Source organism: Giraffa tippelskirchi, chromosome 1 (genome assembly GCF_054371585.1).
Source record: "Giraffa tippelskirchi isolate mGirTip1 chromosome 1, T2T-mGirTip1v1.2.pri, whole genome shotgun sequence".
NCBI classification, from domain to species: domain Eukaryota; kingdom Metazoa; phylum Chordata; class Mammalia; order Artiodactyla; family Giraffidae; genus Giraffa; species Giraffa tippelskirchi.
In genome coordinates this window covers 164,635,014-164,654,719 of record NC_137275.1, presented here as the reverse complement: position 1 = coordinate 164,654,719, position 19,706 = coordinate 164,635,014, and the positions used below count along the sequence as shown (strand labels likewise).

The following is a 19,706-nucleotide window of genomic DNA, read 5'->3' as shown; positions in this document are numbered from 1 at the left end:
CTTCCAATATTATAAAGATTAATACAGGCTCATCATTAATGGGCATAGGATAAAAGGAAACAGGATTAAGTACAAATTACACAATGGTGATATTTTGAAAATCTTTACCACTCATTTGTTTTATTAGCTTATCAATCTCAAAAGTTTGAACTGCTTGCATGCCTTATGGATTAGCTATGACAAAACTATACCTATAGGCCAAATAATGATAGAAGTAGCCATACAATCATGGTAGTTAAGAGACATGAAGGTTGTTTTCAATTACCTATTTCTGTGGCTTAAATGTTCCTGGCTTAAAATAACAATATGCTATTATCTCTGATTATTATGTGAGACGATGGGCTCCACTGAGTGGTTTTTCTGCCCCATGTGATGTCAGTGAGAGCTAAAGTCATTAGGTATCTGACTACATTGAATCACTCACATGGCTGGCAGCTGGTTTTGTCTGTTGTCTGGGAAGCTCAGCTGGAGCTGTCAAATACAGTGCCTTTGTTCTCTTCCATGTGTCTTGGTTACAGCATGTCAGCTAGAGTCCAAGAATCAGGAAGCAGCAACTACCAGTCCCTTTAAAGTCTGCACTCGGAAGTCTGAGGACATCAGTTTTGCTACAGTCTACTGATCAAAGCCAGTCATAAGGCCAGACAAGAGAGAAAACCTCTGCCTCTTGATGGACCATGCATATACAGAGAGAGAAGGAACTGCTGGCAGCCACCCCTGGAGACTAGTGACCACAATTTCACCAGTACTTCCTTCAAGAGCTTAGTGCTCAAGGCTAAATGTAGCAATTATCATCTCTGAGTTAGCAAAGGAAAGTGATATTCAGAGTCCTAGTTGATCTATCATTCAAAGAAGCGGCTTAGCAGAGTAGCTAAGACCATGAACTTTGATATAAGACCTTCTCAGTTCAAACTCTGGCTCATTATTACTTACCAGCTTGGACATGTTACTCGACTTCTCCATACCTCTTATTTTTCCCCCTTCATAGAATGTGGATGATGATGGAATCAACTCATAGTGAGTAAATAAGTCAGTACTTATAAAACCCTTAAAATGGTGCCTGGTAAGTAATAAACATCATATAACTATTTGCTATTAGTAGTGTTACTCTTAAGTTATAAGTTATTTAAGCTCAAAGAAGAGGAAAATATAAAAATACCAGCACAAGTAAAAAGAATATAATCAAACTCTTTTCCCACACCTCTGTTCAGTTTCATTTACAGACAGATGCTCCACTAGCAGTAAGATGCCCTCTATAACTTGTTACCTGGAACACCAGAGGGCACATTGCCTAAAACTCTGATTACTATACTAGAGTGCGTTCTGATTGGCCTGGCCTGGGTCATATGCCCAAGTGTTTGTGGGTTTGTGAGGAGGTGAGATTGGAGAAGAGAATCATCCCATTCATCATACACTCTAATTGGACTGCACTGAATGGCAGAGGAACCAGAGATCAAATTGCCAACATCCGCTGGATCATCGAAAAAACAAGAGAGTTCCAGAAAAACATCTATTTCTCTGAAAAAGATGGGAATACCAGACCACCTGACCTCTTGAGAAACCTGTATGCAGGTCAGGAAGCAACAATTAGAACTGGACATGGAACAACAGACTGGTTCCAAATAGGAAAAGGAGTACGTCAAGGCTGTATATTGTCACCCTGCTTATTTAACTTATGTGCAGAGTACATCACGAGAAACGCTGGGCTGGAAGAAGCACAAGCTGGAATCAAGATTGCTGGGAGAAATATCAATAACATCAGATATGCAGATGATACCACCCTTATGGCAGAAAGTGAAGAGGAACTAAAAAGCCTCTTGATGAAAGTGAAAGAGGGGAGTGGAAAAGTTGGCTTAAAGCTCAACATTCAGAAAACTAAGATCATGGCATCCAGTTCCATCACTTCATGGGAAATAGATGGGGAAACAGTGGAAACAGTGTCAGACTTTATTTTGAGGGGCTCCAAAATCACTGCAGATGGTGATTGCAGCCATGAAATTAAAAGACGCTTACTCCTTGGAAGGAAAGTTATGACCAAGTTAGACAGCATGATAAAAAGCAGAGACATTACTTTGTCAACAAAGGTCCGTCTAGTCAAGGCTATGGTTTTTCCAGTAGTCATGTATGGATGTGAAAGTTGGACTATAAAGAAAGCTGAGCACTGAAGAATTGGTGCTTTTGAACTGTGGTGTTGGAGAAGACTCTTGAGAGTCCCTTGGACTGCAAGGAGATCCAACCAGTCCATCCTAAAGGAGATCAGTCCTGGGTGTTCATTGGAGGGAATGATGTTGAAGCTGAAACTCCAATACTTTGGCCACTTCATGCGAAGAGCTGACTCGGCTGGGGAGGGGTTTGGGGGCAGGAGGAGAAGGGGACAACAGAGGATGAAATGGCTGGATGACATCACCGACTCAATGGACACGAGTTTGGGTAGGCTCCAGGAGTTAGTGATGGATAGGGAGGCCTGGCGTGCTGCGATTCATGGGGTCACAAAGAGTCGGACACAACTGAGCGACTGAACTGAACTGAATGGGAGAGAGAACGTTATCAAAAAGAAGAAAGCTTGACACAGAAACAAAAGGTCCTACAACAAATATGAAGAATCAATAAAAAGTTATATACCCGCACGTTCATAGCAGCACTATTCACAACAACCTAAATGTCCATCAAGAAGATGTGGTACATGTATACAATGGGACATTACTCAGCCATAAAAAATAAAGAAAAAATGTCATTTGCAGCAACATGAATGGACACAGAGATTATCATACTAAGTGAAGTAACTCAGAAAGAGACAAATACCGGGTTGGCCAAAAAGTTTGTTCGGATTTTTCCACAAGATGGTATGGAAAAACCAGAACAAGTTTTTGGCCAACTCAATACTATCTATCACTTACACGTGGAATCTAAAATATCACACAATGAACTTTCTATTTACAAAACAGAAACAGACTCACAGGCATAGAGAAACAGATTTGTGGTTTGCTAAGAGAGAAGGATGGATTTGGAGTTTGGGATTAGCAGATGCAGACTGTTATGTATAGAATGGATTAAATGACAAAGTCTTAATGTAGTATAGCACAGTGAACTATATTCAATAACGAAAAAGAATATGAAAAAGAACATATGCATGTATATAAATACACACATATACATCTGAATATATATATACATACATATATATATATGTATGTATATATATATATCTGAATCACTTTGCTCTACTGTAAAAATTAACACAACATTGTAACTCAACTATATTTTGGTAAAATAATTTTTTTAAACAAAAGAAATGAAATCAAGAATTGAATTTAGATGCTAACAAACATAAAAGGGGAAATCAACAGTAACACAATAATAGCAGGGGACTTTAACATCCCACTTTAGCCAATGAATAGATCATCCACACAGGAAATTAATAAGGAAACACAAGCATTAAACCAGATGGCTTGATATCTTCAGGACATTCCATTCCAAAACAGCAGAATACACTTTTTTCTCAAGTGCACATGAGACATTCTCCAAATTACATTAGTTATTGTTCAATCACTCAGCCATGTCTGACTCTTTGTGACCTCATGAACTGCAGCACACCAGGCTTCCCTGTCCCTTACCATCTCCTGGAGTTTTCCCAAACTCATGCCCATTGAGTTAACGATGTCATCCACTCATCTCATCCTCTGTGGCCCTCTTCTCCTCCTGCCCTCAGTCTTTCCCAGCATCGAGGTCTTTTCCAATTTCGGCTCCTCGCATCAGGTGGCCAAAGTATTGGAGCTTCAGTTTCAGCAACAGTCTTTCCAGTGAATATTCAGGGTTGATTTCCTTTAGGATTGACTGGTTTGATCTCCTTGCTATCCAAGGGACTCTCAAGAGTCTTCTTGAACACCATAATTGGAAGGCATCAATTCTTTGGTGCTCAGCCTTCTTTATGATCCAACTCTCACATTTGTACATGACTAATGGAAAACCCATAGTTTTGACTATACAGACCTTTGTTGGCAAAATGATATCTCTGCTTTTTAATACACTATCTAGGTTTGTCATAGCTTTCCTTCCAAGGAGCAAGAGCCTTTTAATTTCATGGCTGCAGTCACTGTCCACAGTGATTTGGAGCCCAAGAAAAAAGTCTGTGACTGTTTCCATTTTTTCTCCATCTATTTGCCATGAAGTGATGGGACCAGATGCCATGATCTTCATTTTTTGAATGTTGAGTTTTAAGCCAGCTTTTTCACTCTCCTCTCTCACCTTCATCAAGAGGCTCTTTACTTGGGTCACAAATCAAGCCTCAGTAAATTTAAGAAAATTAAAATCATATCAAGTACACTTTCTAAGCACAACTCTGTGTGCTTGCTGCTGTGGTTAGTCCCTCGGTTGTGTCTTGACTATTTGCAACTCTTTGGACTGTAGCACGCCAGGCTCCTCTGTCTATGGGATTTTTCAGGGAAGAATACTAGAGTGGTTTGCCATTTTCCTTCTCCAGGGGATCTTCCTGACCGAGGGAAGGGTTTCCTGCATTTCAGGCAGATTTTTTACCCTCTGAGTCATTGGGGAATGAGACTAGATATCAATTACAGGAAAAAAAAAAATCAGTTAAAAAAAAAATACATGGAGGCTGAACAGCACAGTTCTGAATAACCAAGATGTCACTGAAAATATCAAAAAAAGAAATTTAAAAATACCTAGAAACAAAAGACAATGAAAACACAATGACCTAAAACCCATGTGTGCATGCCAGGTCCCTTCAGTCATGTCCGATTCTTTGTGACCCTGTGGACTGTAGCTTGCCAAGCTCCTCTGTCCACGGGATTCTCTAGGCAAGGATAGTAGAGTGGCTTGCCATTTCCTCCTCCGGGGATCTTCTAGACCCAGGAATAGAACCTGCACCACTGAGGAAACCATATCTTTTTGTAGATGACTTCTACGTAAAGTTCTCCAAAAGTTTTCAACATATATCACTGATCTTCCAAAAACCTATGGGATACAGCAAAAGCAGTTCTAAGAGGGAAGTTTATAACAGTATAAGCCTACCTCAAGAAATGAGATATATATAAATGGAATATTTTTTGTTTTTGTTCAGTCATTAAGTCATGTCCAACTCTTTGTGACCCCATAGACTGCAGCATGCCAGGCCTTCCTGTCCCTCATCATCACTTGGAGTTTACCCAAGTTCATGTCCACTGAATCGGTGATGCTATCCAACCATCTCACCTCTGCCACTCTCTTCTCCTTTTGCCTTCAACCTTTTCCAGCATCAGGGTCTTTTCTAATGAGTCTTCCAGGCTCTTCACATCAGGTGGCCAAAGTATTAGAGCTTCAGTTTCAGCAACAGTCCTTCCAATGAGTAATCAGGGTTGATTTCCCTTGGGATTGACTTATTTGATCTCCTTGCTGTCCAAGGGGCTCTCAAGAGTCTTCTCCAGCACCACAGTTCAAAAGCATCAATTCTTTGGCATTCAGCCTTCTTTGTGGTCCAACTCTCACATCCATACATGACTACTGGAAAAAGTATAGCTTTGACTATAAGGACCTTTGTCAGCAAAGTGGTCTCTGCTTTATAATACTCTGTCTAGGTTTGTCATAGCCTTCCTTCCAAGAATGAAGAGTCTTCTAATTTCCTGGCTGCAGGCAATTTCCGCAGTGATGTTGGAGACCAGGAAGTGAAAATCTATGACTGTTTCCAGTTTTTCCCCTTCTATTTGCCATGAAGTGATGTGACCAGATGCCATGATCTTAGCGTTTTGAATGTTGAGTTTTAAGCCAACTTTTTCACTCTCCTTCACCCTCATCAAGAGACTGTTTAGTTCCTCTTTGCTTTCTGCCATTAGAGTGGTATCATCTGTATATATTTCTCCTAGCAATCTTGATTCCAGCTTGTAACTCATCTATCCCAGCATTTCACATAATGTACTCTGCATATATGTTAAATAAACAGGGTGACAATATATAACCTTGTTGAACTCCTTTCCCAATTTTGAATCAGTCAGTTGTTCCATGTAAGGTTCTAACTTACTTCCTGACCAGCATACACGTTTCTTAGGAGACAGGTAAGATCATCTAGTATTTCCATCTCTTTCAGAATTTTCCACAGTTTGTTGTGATCCACACAGTCAAAGGCTCTCATGTAGTGAATGAAACAGGTGTAGATGTTTTTTCTGTAATTCCCTTGCTTTCTCTATGATCCAGTGAATGTTGGCAATTTGATCTCTAGTTACTCTGCATTTTCTAAACCCAGCTTGTACATCTGGAAGTTCTTGGTTCGTTTACTGCTGAAGCCTAGCTTGAAGGATTCTGAGCATAACTTCACTAGCATGGGAAGTGGGTGCTATTGTCCAGTAGTTTGAACATTCTTTAGCACTTCCCTTCTTTGGAATTGGGATGAAAATACTGACCTTTTCCAGTTCTGTGGCCACTGCTGGGTTTTTCAAACTTGCTGACATATTGAGTGCAACACTTTAACACCATCATCTTTTTTTTTTTTTAATAAATTTATTTATTTTAGTTGGGGGCTAATTACTTTACAATATTGTAGTAGTTTTTGCCATACATTGACATGAATCAGCCATGGGTTTACATGTGTTCCCCATCCTGAACCCCCCTCCCACCTCTCTCCCCATCCCACACCTCTGGGTCATCCCATTGCCACAGCCCTGAGCATTTGTCTCATGCATCGAACATGGAATGGTACATTCTGTTTCACACATGATAATATACATGTTTCAATGCTATTCTCTCAGAATGTCCCACCCTCACCTTCTCCCTCAGAGTCCATAAGACTGTTCTATGCATCTGTGTCACTTATTCTGTCTCGCATATAGGGTTATCATTACCATCTTTCAAATTCCATATATATGCATTAGTATACTGTATTGGTGTTTTTCTTTCTGGCTTACTTCACTCTGTATAATGGGCTCCAGTTTCATCCATCTCAATAGAACTGATTCAAATGTATTCTTTTTAATGGCTGAGTAATATTCCATTGTGTATATGTACCAGAGCTTCCTTATCCATTCGTCTGATGATGGACATCTAGGTTGCTTCCATGTCCTGGATATTATAAACAATGCTGTGATGAACATTGGGGTACACGTGTCTCTTTCAATTCTGGTTTCCTCATAACACCATCATCTTTTAGTATTTTAAATAGCTCAGCCGGAATTCCATCACCTCCACTAGCGTAATTGTTAATAAGGCTTTCTGAGGTCACTTGATTTTGCCCTCCAGGATATCTGTCTCTATGTGAGTGACCACACCATTGTGGTATCCAGGCCATCAAGACAACAGAATATTACTGTTTGTTATCACTGGAATGCAAAAGTAGGAAGTCAAGAAATACCTGGAATAACAGGCAAATTTGGACTTGGAGTACAGAATGAAGCAGGGCAAAGGCTAACAGAGATTTGCCAAGAGAATGCACTGGTCATAGCAAACACCCTCTTCCAACAACACAAGAGAAGACTCTACACATGGACATCACCAGATGGTCAATACTGAAATCAGATTGATTATATTCTTTGCAGCCAAAGATGGAGAAGCTCTATACAGTCAGCAAAAACAAGACTAGGAGCTGACTGTGGCTCAGATCATGAACTCCTTATTGCCAAATTCAGACTTAAATTGAAGAAAGTAGGGAAAACCACTAGACCATTCAGGTATTTGACCTAAATTCAGATTTGACCTAAATCAAATCCCTTACGATTATACAGTGGAAGCGAGAAATAGATTTAAGGGACTAGATCTGATAGAGTGCCTGATGAACTATGGACAAAGGTAAAGAGAGGGTGGGAAAAATTGAGAGAGTAACATTGAAACATATATATTACCATATATAAAATAGATAGCTAATGGGAAGTTGCTGTATAACATAGGGAGCTCAACTCTATGCTCTGTGACAACATAGAGTGCTGGGATGGGGTGGAAGGTGGGAGGAAGGTTCAGAAGGGAGGGTACATATATATACTTATGCTGATTCACATTGTTGTATGGCAGAAAGCAACACAACACTGTAAGCAATTATCCTCCAATTTAATTTTTTTTTTAAGTTTAAAAAATAAAAGAATTCAATTCAGATCTGTCTTCCTCTCAATCCATAATCATTTCACCACACAACTCTCCTCTCCCCATTTTCTTTGTTGTTATCCTCATCACCATCATCATCAGGAAATTTTAAACTTTTTTCTTGTAGAGAAATGTTCAACAACTGGGTGGTATTTTGCCAAGAGACAAGCCATAATCCAAGTGCCTGAGTAGGAAAAGAAAGTAAATTCCTTACACTTTGAGGGGGAAAAAAGACCCTCCTGCTCTTCATATTCAGTCCCTTTCCTCTGAAGAGTGCCAAAGGTTTTACAGATGTTAAATGCCCCAGTGAGAAGAGTGAATTGGGAGTTTAAACTGTGGCCTAAGCTTGCTACTACTACTGTAAGGTAATCACTGCACACACATATGGATAAGTGCTCTATGCCAACAATGAAACTGTTGCCAACTGTCTGAACTACTTTTTGGCCTCATTTAACTTGTCTGTTTATTCAGCTACAGATGCCTTTCTCCTTTAGAAACATAAAATTTTAGAGCAGGAAAGGACATTACAGATCATTTGGTTCAATCCTTTCATTTTCCAGATGGAAACAACTGGAGCCCAGAGAGGGATATTAGCCAGCACAAGGTCACATAGTAGGTTTAACACATGTCTGAAAGTAGAATCCATGTCTCCTATTTTCCTATACCATGCCCTTTCTTAAAAACCACACTATGGCCAAAAAGCTACCCAGTAATCTAAAACACTACTGATTTCTTTCTTCTCCAGTCAGGTGGATCACATAAATGTTTGGATAATTCTGGAAACAAGACACATTTAGCATAAAATTTCAACAATAAACACTAATCACTACCACCAGAAAGCAATGAAATTTGGAAAAAATGACAGGACACATTAGTTAGAGCTGACCTTGTAAGAGAGCTACCTTGCTTCTTCTCTACCCTCTAGTAAGTGATTAACACTTCTGGGCTGCCCTCAAACTGGCCCAGAAGCCCATGGATCTGCTTTTCACCCAGCAAATATGCTATGTTAGAGCTGGCTTTTTCCTATTAAAAAAAAAAACTTCTCCTGTGAACCATTATCCCAGACCATATATGGTTATGTACATATATTTAAATAAGGGCTTCTGAGAAATAAGATCTTAAAATTATATTTATACCACATCCCTCAAAATTGGATTTGCTTTATATAGTTTTTGTGGTTGTTCTGTCAATTTGGTTTCTGCTTTTTTGTTTGTTTAATGGTCACAGACACAGTCAAGACATTATATTGTACATGAAAAACCTTACTTCTTAGAATAAATCAGCTACAACTATCTGGTTCTATGGACAAATCATATAATGATTATGTATTAGATAATAGATATCCAGGAGCTTTTTGAGAATTAGTGAGTTAGTTTTTCATCCCTCATAAAGAGTACTTTCAAATTAAGTGAAAGCTCCTTGAGGAGTCTTAAGAAAAAGGTAGAAGGGCAAAGAAAGACCCTTAGATTAACTTATTACAGCTTCATGTTTCTATCCAATTTTCCTATGTGCCTTAAAAGAAATGTGCCTCATTATTTTTCTAGACCTTTAGTCTCTCTATCCATGTAGTAAAAGTAATGTATGTTGCTGCTGCTGCTGCTGCTAAGTCGGTTCGGTCGTGCCTGACTCTGTGCGACCCCATAGACAGCAGCCCACTAGGCTCCACCGTCCCTGGGATTCTCCAGGCAAGAACACTGGAGTGGGTTGCCATTTCCTTCTCCAACACACAAAAGTGAAAAGGGAAAGTGAAGTCGCTCAGTCGTGTCCGACTCGTAGCGACGCCATGGACTGCAGCCTACCAGGCTCCTCCGTCCATGGGATTCTCCAGGCAAGAGTACTGGAGTGGGGTGCCATTGCCTTCTCTGGTAATGTATGTTAGAGACCCCTAAACATGCAACTGTATCCATTTGAGACCATAAGAACATTGTTGACATCTTTGAGCCTTCTTGACTCTCACCCCTTCCATCATTGGCCAATGCCAATTCCTTGGTTACTCACTGATGGAAATGCAATCAACTCTCAAGAGAAGCAATAACTCTAGTTCTGGACAAGCTCACTCCAGCATCAAGGCATAGAAATCTCATTTTTAAAGTGTAAGTCATCAATATCACTTTTGGTCTCAACCTGACCATTCTATATATTGCAGTTGAAAACATATCTCCATCTGTGACGTGTGGAAGGAATTATTCACCAAGCCCTTTTCTCTAGTTAAGGTCAGGAGTGATAAATCCAGTGATGTTAAACATTCTGGCTGTTCTGATTTTCAATATGTTCCACTGAGATGTTTGCTGCCATTTTAAGGAATAGAGGTGTTGTATCTTCTTCACATTGGCTCAAAATAAAGTAGGTGGGCTACTGCTTTTGAGTTGCAAGAAAAGAAACAGATTGTCAAATGCTATCACAACACAATGAACGTTATCTAAAATTAAGATAAATGCATCTAACTAATGTCTCCTTAATAACAAAGCTATATCTGTATTCTGATTTTTTTCCATCAAGATAACCTGAAGTTTAAATTTACATTATGATCACAGCTTTTATTTTATAAGTTAAAGCACATTATTTTGGTCCATTGAGCAAACTCATTTTTATTCACTGCCTTTTAAATTGACATTTAACTTCTACAGCTATACAGTTGGCAAGAAGCAAAATAATATTTAATATTCAAGAGAGCAGATTCTAAAACACCAGAGCATTCTATTGTATAGAATGCCCTATAATTAGTGTACATTAACTGAAAGAAAGAATTACATATGGAATTAGTGGAGGATGGTTGAAGGTACTCATGTATTCATTTCCTTGCTAATACTTGTGAATCAAATAAAACAAACAAGTAATTCTAGTAATTCAAACTAATAAGAGCCGATTTTCTAAAAGACCGTGCCTTTTAATGTATTTACCAAACTAACATTGAGAACAACTTTAGTTCTTCAGGACTTAAAGTTGTAAAATCAAGTAAAATAGAAATTAGTTATACCCCTTTTCCAGTATAATTTGCTGTTCAACATCAGAAATAGTTTGTTCATTCGAGAAATTAATTATATCTACAGTAGGTCAGGCTCGTTGTTAGGACTGGGGAGAGCTGCAACAGCCTTTACTTCAGAGCACTGAATTCAGTAAGAAAGACAAATTAGAATGTAAGTAACAGCAACCTAACTGGATTGGGATAAAAGAAGTACATGGTACTAAGAACACCCACAAGAGACCTACCATGGGGGCTGGGAGTGGCAGTAGGAAGGGAAGGTCCTTCAGAAGAGGTGACATTTCAGATGAGACTGAATGACTTCAAGGTTAAGATTGAATGTACACATTGAATCTTGCTTCCTCAAAAAGCTTCACTAAAATCAAATTAAAAAGATTCGAAAAATAAAAATAAACCCACAAGAACAAGGAGAACAGAAAAAGGAACATGAGAAATGAACTTTGAAAGCTCAAGAGAAGATGGACAAGTGGTCTCTGACTTAGCAGAAAGCTGAACAAATCCTAAAGCAGCAAAGGAAGATTGGGGCAGAGCTATTTGAGAAGCACCTAAACTCCAGGCAAGATCCTCCTCCACAGCCCATTGCTGAATAACCGCCCCTTCCTTACTCCCTTACTTCAGTAGGAAGCTAGAAATTTATTCATTTGAAAGGGTAAAAGAGAAAGTCCTTCACCAAAAACATAGTTCAGTGACCATACACAATGAAGGATTATCACGGATGACCAACCAAGCCAATTGCCCTGTTCACTCCAACACCACAGATACTAGCCCTTTGCTCTTCAGATGGGCAGTTTGGGGAACTTCCCCTGGGGAATGTGACCAGCCCATAAGGAAAGACTAAAATACTGATACCAGGGCTTATGAAAAAAAAAAATGACACACTTAGATCCCTCCAGTGAAGCTCCAAATAAATAAGCCTCACACACAGGCTCTGAGCCTCATCTCTTAATTATGAGCAGGAATGCTTAGTCGCTCAGTCATGTCCAACTCTTTGCAACACCATGGACTGTAGCCCACCAGATTCCTCTGTCCATGGGGATTCTCCAGGCAAGAATACTGGAGTGGGTTCCATGCCCTCCTCCAGGGGATCTTCCCAACTCAGGGATCGAACCCAGGTCTCCCACATTGCAGGCAGATTCTTTACCAGGTGAACCACCGGGGAAGCCCATGAGCAGAGAGCCAAGAAGTAATTACCAAACATCTAAGGAAAGCTTCTAGTATGGAAGATAGATACCAAACAAACAAAAGGCAAACTAATAAAAAGTATCTTGGAGGAAATAGATACTATGCATGGATAAAAATTTAGTAAAACTATTACTAACACCCCCAAATAGATATTTCAGTCATGAAACAAACAAACAAAAAAAGAATTCTATAAAAACAGAAGGATTCAGAAAACAAAAAGAGAACTCAATAGTAGGGATGAAGACACAAAGAGTAAAGTAGACAGTAAAGATAAATATGAAATAGAAGATAAGAAAATTGGAAGACCAGGCCAGGCAAACCAACATCTAAATAAAGTATTTCCAAAAGTGAGAACAGAGAAAATGGAAGGTATAAATCATCAGTGAAATAAATGAAGAATATTTTCCTGAACTGAAAGATAAGAGTTTCTTGACTAAAAGTGTTTGCCAAGTGGCTGGACCAGCAGATCTGCTTAGCATTTAACACGTATGCACAAATTACTGTTCTGTTTCACATGTATTAACTTACTTAGTCATCACAACAACTCTGTAACTCTATCCCCATTTTACGGATGAAGAAACCAAGGTACAAAATGGTTAAGCAACTATTAATAGTCCAAGTTCACACAGCTAGTAAGTGGCAGAGCCAGGATTTGAAAGTAGGTAATGTAGCCCTGAAGTTCACTACACAATACTACCATGCAGGAAGGGGCGGCATTGTGAAATTTCAGAGAACACTATAGACAGTTCCATTTTATTTTTTAAAAGCAGGAGTATGTACTATTTTGATAGTGTATGCAGAGTCGAGCAATTGACTAACAACCTGAGGGGAATTCCATGCAGACTTCTGATCCTACCTCCAAACACAGCTTCCTTCTGTCCAATAGTCTGTCCTACAAATTCCAATTACATCAGAAGCTCTAAATTCCTATTCACCACCCCCAGCTCAACAATAACACTGCTCTACTCTTAGGCTCACCTCCCTGCACTGTAGCCAGGAAAAGTGACTTCAGTGAATAAGTGATCCTCAGTTCTCATCTTCAGGAGCACAGAACCCCACTGGTTGTTATTCAATCCCTGACAACAGTTGTATAACATACTAATATTTTGCCCAGTTCTATCATTATTCATGGCAGGAGAGTAAGTCTGAAACTAGTCCTTGTATACCTGAAAGTATCTTTATTTGACTTGCACATTTAAATAATTATGGGTTCAAAATTCTTTTCCTTCAGTACTTTAATATTATGCTCTTTATGTTGCCGTTGGGAAACTAATGTCAACCTGATTTTTATTATTTTGCCTTATATTTGCAACCGTTTTCTTTATTTCCCTAAGTAATAAAGCTTTATATTTCTGTTCCATTGGTTTTCAATTCCTGTTACATTTGTTCCATCAGGTCTACCTCATCTGGTAGAAGTTGTCTATGTCTTTTCATTCTTCATGATGCTTTTGTTCTTTAAATGTGTCATGATATTTTTAAGACCAGGAATTCAGCTGTATTATTAATAAGATGATCAGTTGCCTCTGCCTTTGATGACTCTATAAATGGTCCACTGAAAAGGGAGGCTCAGCTGGTGTCTTCACTGTGAGTGTAGGAGATATGAGTTGAGTGCCTCTGCTGTGCTTCTCTGGGCTTAACTGCACTTATTTTCCCTGGCATTTCTTTCTCCTCAAGATATACTGCCTACTTCCTCTGTATCCAAGAATAGTTTCTCCACTTGGAGTTGTAGGAGACAACTCAGGATCAGCTTACAGCACTTTCCACTACCACCCTACGCACCCTAGGTTAGCTCTAAAGCCAGACAATTCTCAAAGGAAGCAAAATAACTAAATTGCCAGTGATGATATATACTCATATCTTCATAATGCATAATACAACACTTAGAATTTTTTCATGCTTATAATTACCTATATTTCATCACTTATATATATATATATATATATATTTACAGCAATTATGAAAGTTTGTCTTCTTTAGAAAGATGAGCAGAAAAGAAATATTTTTTCTGTAGTGACAAATCATGTTGTCTCCAAAAGCAATTTCTTTTATTAGTTAAAAAAAAAAATAGCAGTTTCTTCCTATTCAGTCAATTCTCACTATTCACAGTGTTCTACAAACTCATTGTGAACACTGAATTAGAAAATCTTGAACATATTAGAAATACAGGGTTAGGTTCCTTCAAGCTCTGGTTACAACATTTTCATCAGTAAATCAATACATATTTTGGTTTCATGTGCTTTTCTGTTTAGACATTCTATTCAATATATAGTTTATGCATTAACTTTGAGTATGGCCAACAGCACTGTAACTTATGCCTGAAGGAAGTTTATCTATTTTATGCATAAATCATATTACAGTCTTCTTGCCCTTAGGAACACTAAATAACATTTCAGCACTACACTTAGAAACCATTTCAAACAGCAAAAGCACTAAAAAATCACCAAAAATTGCAAAAAATACATGAATGTGAAAAGGACACTTACATACACTCTGAAAACTGAAACAAGAAGGTAGTTTCACCTTGTTCCACCCTCAGCTTGGAATGTGTGCTTTGGGTGGCTCAAATTTTTTGCCACCATTAATGTCTTTATGCATATCCATTAATGTCTGCAACAGCACCCTTAGTACTGACTTGGGGGTTACGAATCAGTTTTAGCAGTAAGAGAATTTACCAATATAGAATCTACAAATATTGAGTATTGACTACTGCATTATTATTATTATTGCTTGCATATTGATGGGAAAAGCTTGTTAAAGGAAAGAAGTCTCATGCTGATTTTTGTGTATACACATGCACACAAACACATATATCACTGTTCATATTTTTTAAATGATAATCTACTTTTCTTCTAACAGGCTGATGGTGTTAATAAATTGGAAAAAAACAAACACCATTTTTTTTTTTAAGAAAGGAAGGAAACTTGTAAGATACCACATAAAGGGCAGTTTGTTGACTTTGGTTCACCACTAATTCCTTCAACCCTGCAAACAAACCTTCTGAACCATTAAAAAACATTTTGTGCAATCTGCAGCAGTTTAGGGACTACGAACATTTTGCGCCAATCTGGTGGGTGTCTAGCAAAGAGAGCTCCAAAACCTGTGGCAGGCAATCCAGTGTCCCTGGAAACAAGATAACAATTTTTAGAAAACATGTCAAACCGACATTTACAAACTTTCAAAGCCATACAAAACTAATTTGGGAGCTGAATTTTTATCATAATTTTTTAAAGGATTTCCATGTTTGCAAGTTTAATGCACTTTGCAAAATATTAATAAAATGTCTCAACAAGTAAATGGAAAATTTCAGCATTCTGTCCAGTAACTACAATACAAGAGGAAGTCTATGTCATGCATTTCCATAGAAAGGCACTAACTTTTACCAGTAAATTGTAGAGATGGAGTTCAAACCTAGGTAGTCAGAACCATGACCAGAAAAAAACACGTAAAGGGAAAAAGACACTTTAATTGGACCTATAATGCGCAGAGCTGACTGGCAAACAACCAAGGGAAAGAGAATTCCAGACAGAGGGAGCAGCATGAACAGAAAACATGACAGCTTGAGATATGGTGTCTGTGCTTGCTGTAGTCCAATAATGAATGAGTAGCTGGGGCCAACCTACCTCCTTCACTGCTTATTTATAAGCCCTTTCCTGCAGATGCCTGTTCTAAGCAAAGGGCTATATCAAGCATACCTTTCAATAATTCCAGAGTTCATAGTTTCCTCATTCAATAAAGCCTTGCTCTTTATTTTGGCCAGTTTTGTGTTTAAACAAACTTGTTCCATTTTTTCACGTGTTTCTGATATCCAAATCTGGAAAAAATAAAAAATCACATATAAAGAAAATAAATAGTTAAAAATTCTCAGTTACTAAAATATATTTCTGTTGAAGTACATTCTGATTTTAATTGCTGACTCTATTCATATTAAAAAATAAATGTCCCATAGCAGTCAATGATTTCATCATAAATATGTGAAAATGGCAATTCCTTACTATGCTTTGTTGGAATAAAAATCAGATTGGTTGTTTCCGTGAAATGGAAAGTACTTCATTCAACTAAATACTAACTCTTATTTGCTTTCTGTTTCCTTCTCAAGGTTAGTATATTTTAACTTCTCTAAGTAAGAAAACGTAGCAATCACTTTGTAAATCACAAATGACTTTAGATACCATCTTTATCATTGTTATCCACTCTCCATCACAGAGGATAATTCAATGAATTATCAAACAATTATTAGTATGAGAAAAAGTTGATAATTATAGGATATACCCAAGTCAATTGCAGAAGCATCATGGGGTAATGTCTAGAGGATCTTAGGAATAAAAATGTATGCTGAGGATTCAATATTTTTCCCATACAAAACTCTAGAAGATCACAAATATGGAGGGTCACAGCAGAGATTCAGAACTCACTACCACCAACAGAACCAATTACTTGCTTCAAACCTGAAGACAGGCTTCCCTAAGATATCCAATGAAGCCCCAGATCACATCAATTCCACTAGATTTTGTTCAAAAAAAAAAAAGAGAGAGAGAGAGAAAATGCTGTTTAGAAATCTGGAGACATCAATGCAAGAGTATCCTAGAGCTAGAGTCAAATTCCTTTGGTCCATTTTTGTGAAGATTAAAGAGGTTGTGTAAAACTAAGAACCCATCCTATTCAAAGCAATTTTAACTATAGTCTCTCATCCTGGTTCCTTGGTCTACTCCATAGCTTCTATGATTTCTGTCCCCTAAGACCTCAACCTCCTGAATCACCAGCCTCCCAGCCTAATTTCCCAGCTCTGACTCTTATACTTATAACTCAACTACTCTTCCTCAGAGATTCCAAGTTTCACAAATCAACAGCAGAGGACTGTATTGGGCTCCATATTTTACACTCTAATGAAAAATAGAGCATTATCTTTTAGGGAAAAAATTACTAGGTATCATTTCGTTTTTAAGGTGTACGTTTGGCCCAACAATTAATCTTAGATATGTTCTAATCATGTTTGACAATAAATATTTCAATAAATCAATCAACACCATTGGAAATTATATAAAACAAAGGTACTAACAAATTAAAATAATGAATAGTAAAAGGAAACAGACAATAGCTTTAGTGGCTCTTAAGTTTCAGTTCAGTCGCTCAGTCGTGTCCGACTCTTTGCAACCCCATGAATCGCAGCACGCCAGGCCTCCCTGTCCATCACCAACTCCTGGAGTCTACACAAACCCATGCCCATCGAGTCAGTGATGCCATCCAGCCATCTCATCCTCTGTCGTCCCCTTCTCCTCCTGCCCCCAATCCTTCCCAGCATTAGGGTCTTTTCCAATGAGTCAACTCTTAGCATGAGGTGGCCAAAGTATTGGAGTTTCAGCTTCAACACCAGTCCTTCCAATGAACACCCAGGACTGATCTCCTTTAGGATGGACTGGTTGGATCTTATTTCAGTCCAAGGGACTCTCAAGAGTCTTCTCCAACACCACCGTTCAAAAGCATCAATTCTTCAGCGCTCAGCTTTCTTCACCGTCCAACTCTCACATCCATACATGACTACTGGAAAAACCATAGCCTTGACTAGATGGACCTTTGTTGGCAGAGCAATGTCTCTGCTTTTCAATATGCTATCTAGGTTGGTCACAACCTTCCTTCCAAGGAGTAAGCTTCTTTTAACTTCATGGCTGCAATCACCATCAGCAGTGATTTTGGAGCCCCAAAAAATAAAGTCTGACACTGTTTCCACTGTTTCCCCATCTATTTGCCATGAGGTGATGGGACCGGATGCCATGATCTTAGTTTTCTGAATGTTGAGCTTTAAGCCAACTTTTTCACTCTCCTCTTTCACTTTCATCAAGAGGCTCTTTAGTTCTTCTTCATTTTCTGCCATAAGTGTGGTGTCATCTGCAGTGATTTTGGAGCCCCCCAAAATAAAGTCTGTCACTGTTTCCACTGTTTCCCCATCTATTTGCCACTATTTCCCCATCTATCTATGAAGTCATGGGACCAGATGCCATGATCTTAGTTTTCTGAATGTTGAGCTTTAAGCCAACTTTTTCACTCTCCTCTTTCACTTTCACCAAGAGGCTCTTTAGTTCTTCTTCACTTTCTGCCATAAGGGTGGTATCATCTGCATATCTGAGGTTATTGATATTTCTCCCAGCAATGTTGATTCCAGCTTGTGCTTCATCCAGCCCAGCATTTCTCATGATGTACTCTGCATATAAGTTAAATAAGCAGGGTGACAATATACAGCCTCGACGTAGCTATAGTAGTAAATAAAACCCAGAGACTATACTGGCTGTAGCTTAGTGAGTTGCAATAAACCATGGAATAATGGCAATAACAATACCACATTGACTAGACACCATTCTAAATGTCTTCACGTTAAATGCTCATGAAAACTCTATTCCCACTTTATACTCAAGGAAATAAAAAACAGAAAATTGTAAATTCTTGACCAAAGTTACAACCTAGTATGTGGTGGAGCCAAGAATCAATGAGAAGCAATCTGTCAGCAGAGCCCACACTTACTCTCTGTGTCTCCCATATCAGAGGTAAATAGTATCCTCCAATATTAGACTTCCCATTCTGTTATTCATCAATAATAGAACCCTCATATTTTAGCTGGGCCCATGAAGTTTCAGACTACATTTCTAGCCTCCCTTATACTTAGAAATGACCAGTGCCTGGTTCTTGACAATAGGGCATAATGGAATTAATATATACAACCTCCACTTCTGTTTCTCTTTCTATGGCATGGAATGTGGACATAATGACATATTTCCAGCAGCCATATTGGGCCTTTTGTAAGGGATAGCAAAGCAGAAAGCAAGAAGCAGTAGGTGTCTGACAGTTTATTGAACTTTCATACCACTCCTGGCCTGTTATCCTCTAGACTTTTTATATAAAAGAATAAAACCTTATGTGAACAGCCACTGTTGATTTTTGGTTTCTGTTGTGTGTAGGCAAACCTAATCCTACACCATCTTAATGTGAAAAATCACTTTGGTCTATAAATGTTTATAACCTGACATAAGGGTAGATAATTTATAAAAACACTTCCATATGTTTAAAAGTCTTTTGGGCTTTATATATATATATCACAAACTGGAGATTGGCAATTTGATATGCGCAATTAACATAGCACAAGCTTACAGGATAATCACTAAAATTTCCATTTAATTTGCATAATAAAATCTAGCTTGAGTAAAATGGTAATATAAAAAATATCTAATATGTATACAGGAAGTACACTTCATAATATCATTCTTATTCCCCATTTTCCTGAGTATCAATTTTTTAAGTCTCTATTTCTAATCTTCCAAAATGAACTCTTCTCGTACGGCTACATTTAAGAAAACCCAGAAGGTGTACAATCTGGGTAATGGGTACGGGAAAAGAGTAGGTCACTTAGGATTTCCCCTCAAGTTTCACATTAGAATGTAACCAGCCTATTTGTGCTGAGGAAGACTTACCCCCTGGCAGAATCTCTCTCAGAAAGATTCAT

The 19,706-nt window shown here is 38.4% G+C and overlaps 1 protein-coding gene across 33 annotated transcripts in view; it reads right to left on the bottom strand.

Annotated features, from left to right (window-relative positions):
* The window catches only part of CFAP95 (cilia and flagella associated protein 95), a 243,907-nt gene that overhangs the window by 187,770 nt on the left and 36,431 nt on the right, over window positions 1-19,706 (bottom strand). For 25 of the 33 annotated variants that reach the window (XM_081504570.1, XM_081504507.1, XM_081504635.1 and 22 more), the window contains exons 3-4: window positions 15,910-16,028; window positions 15,269-15,337 (exon numbers count right to left, since the gene is read on the bottom strand). In XM_081504570.1, coding sequence (XP_081360696.1) covers window positions 15,269-15,337; window positions 15,910-16,028 — 188 coding nt within the window. Of the gene's footprint in view, window positions 1-15,264; window positions 15,338-15,909; window positions 16,029-19,706 lie in introns of all 33 variants that reach the window. The other 8 variants (XM_081504761.1, XM_081504795.1, XM_081504779.1 and 5 more) reach the window with 1 other exon arrangement.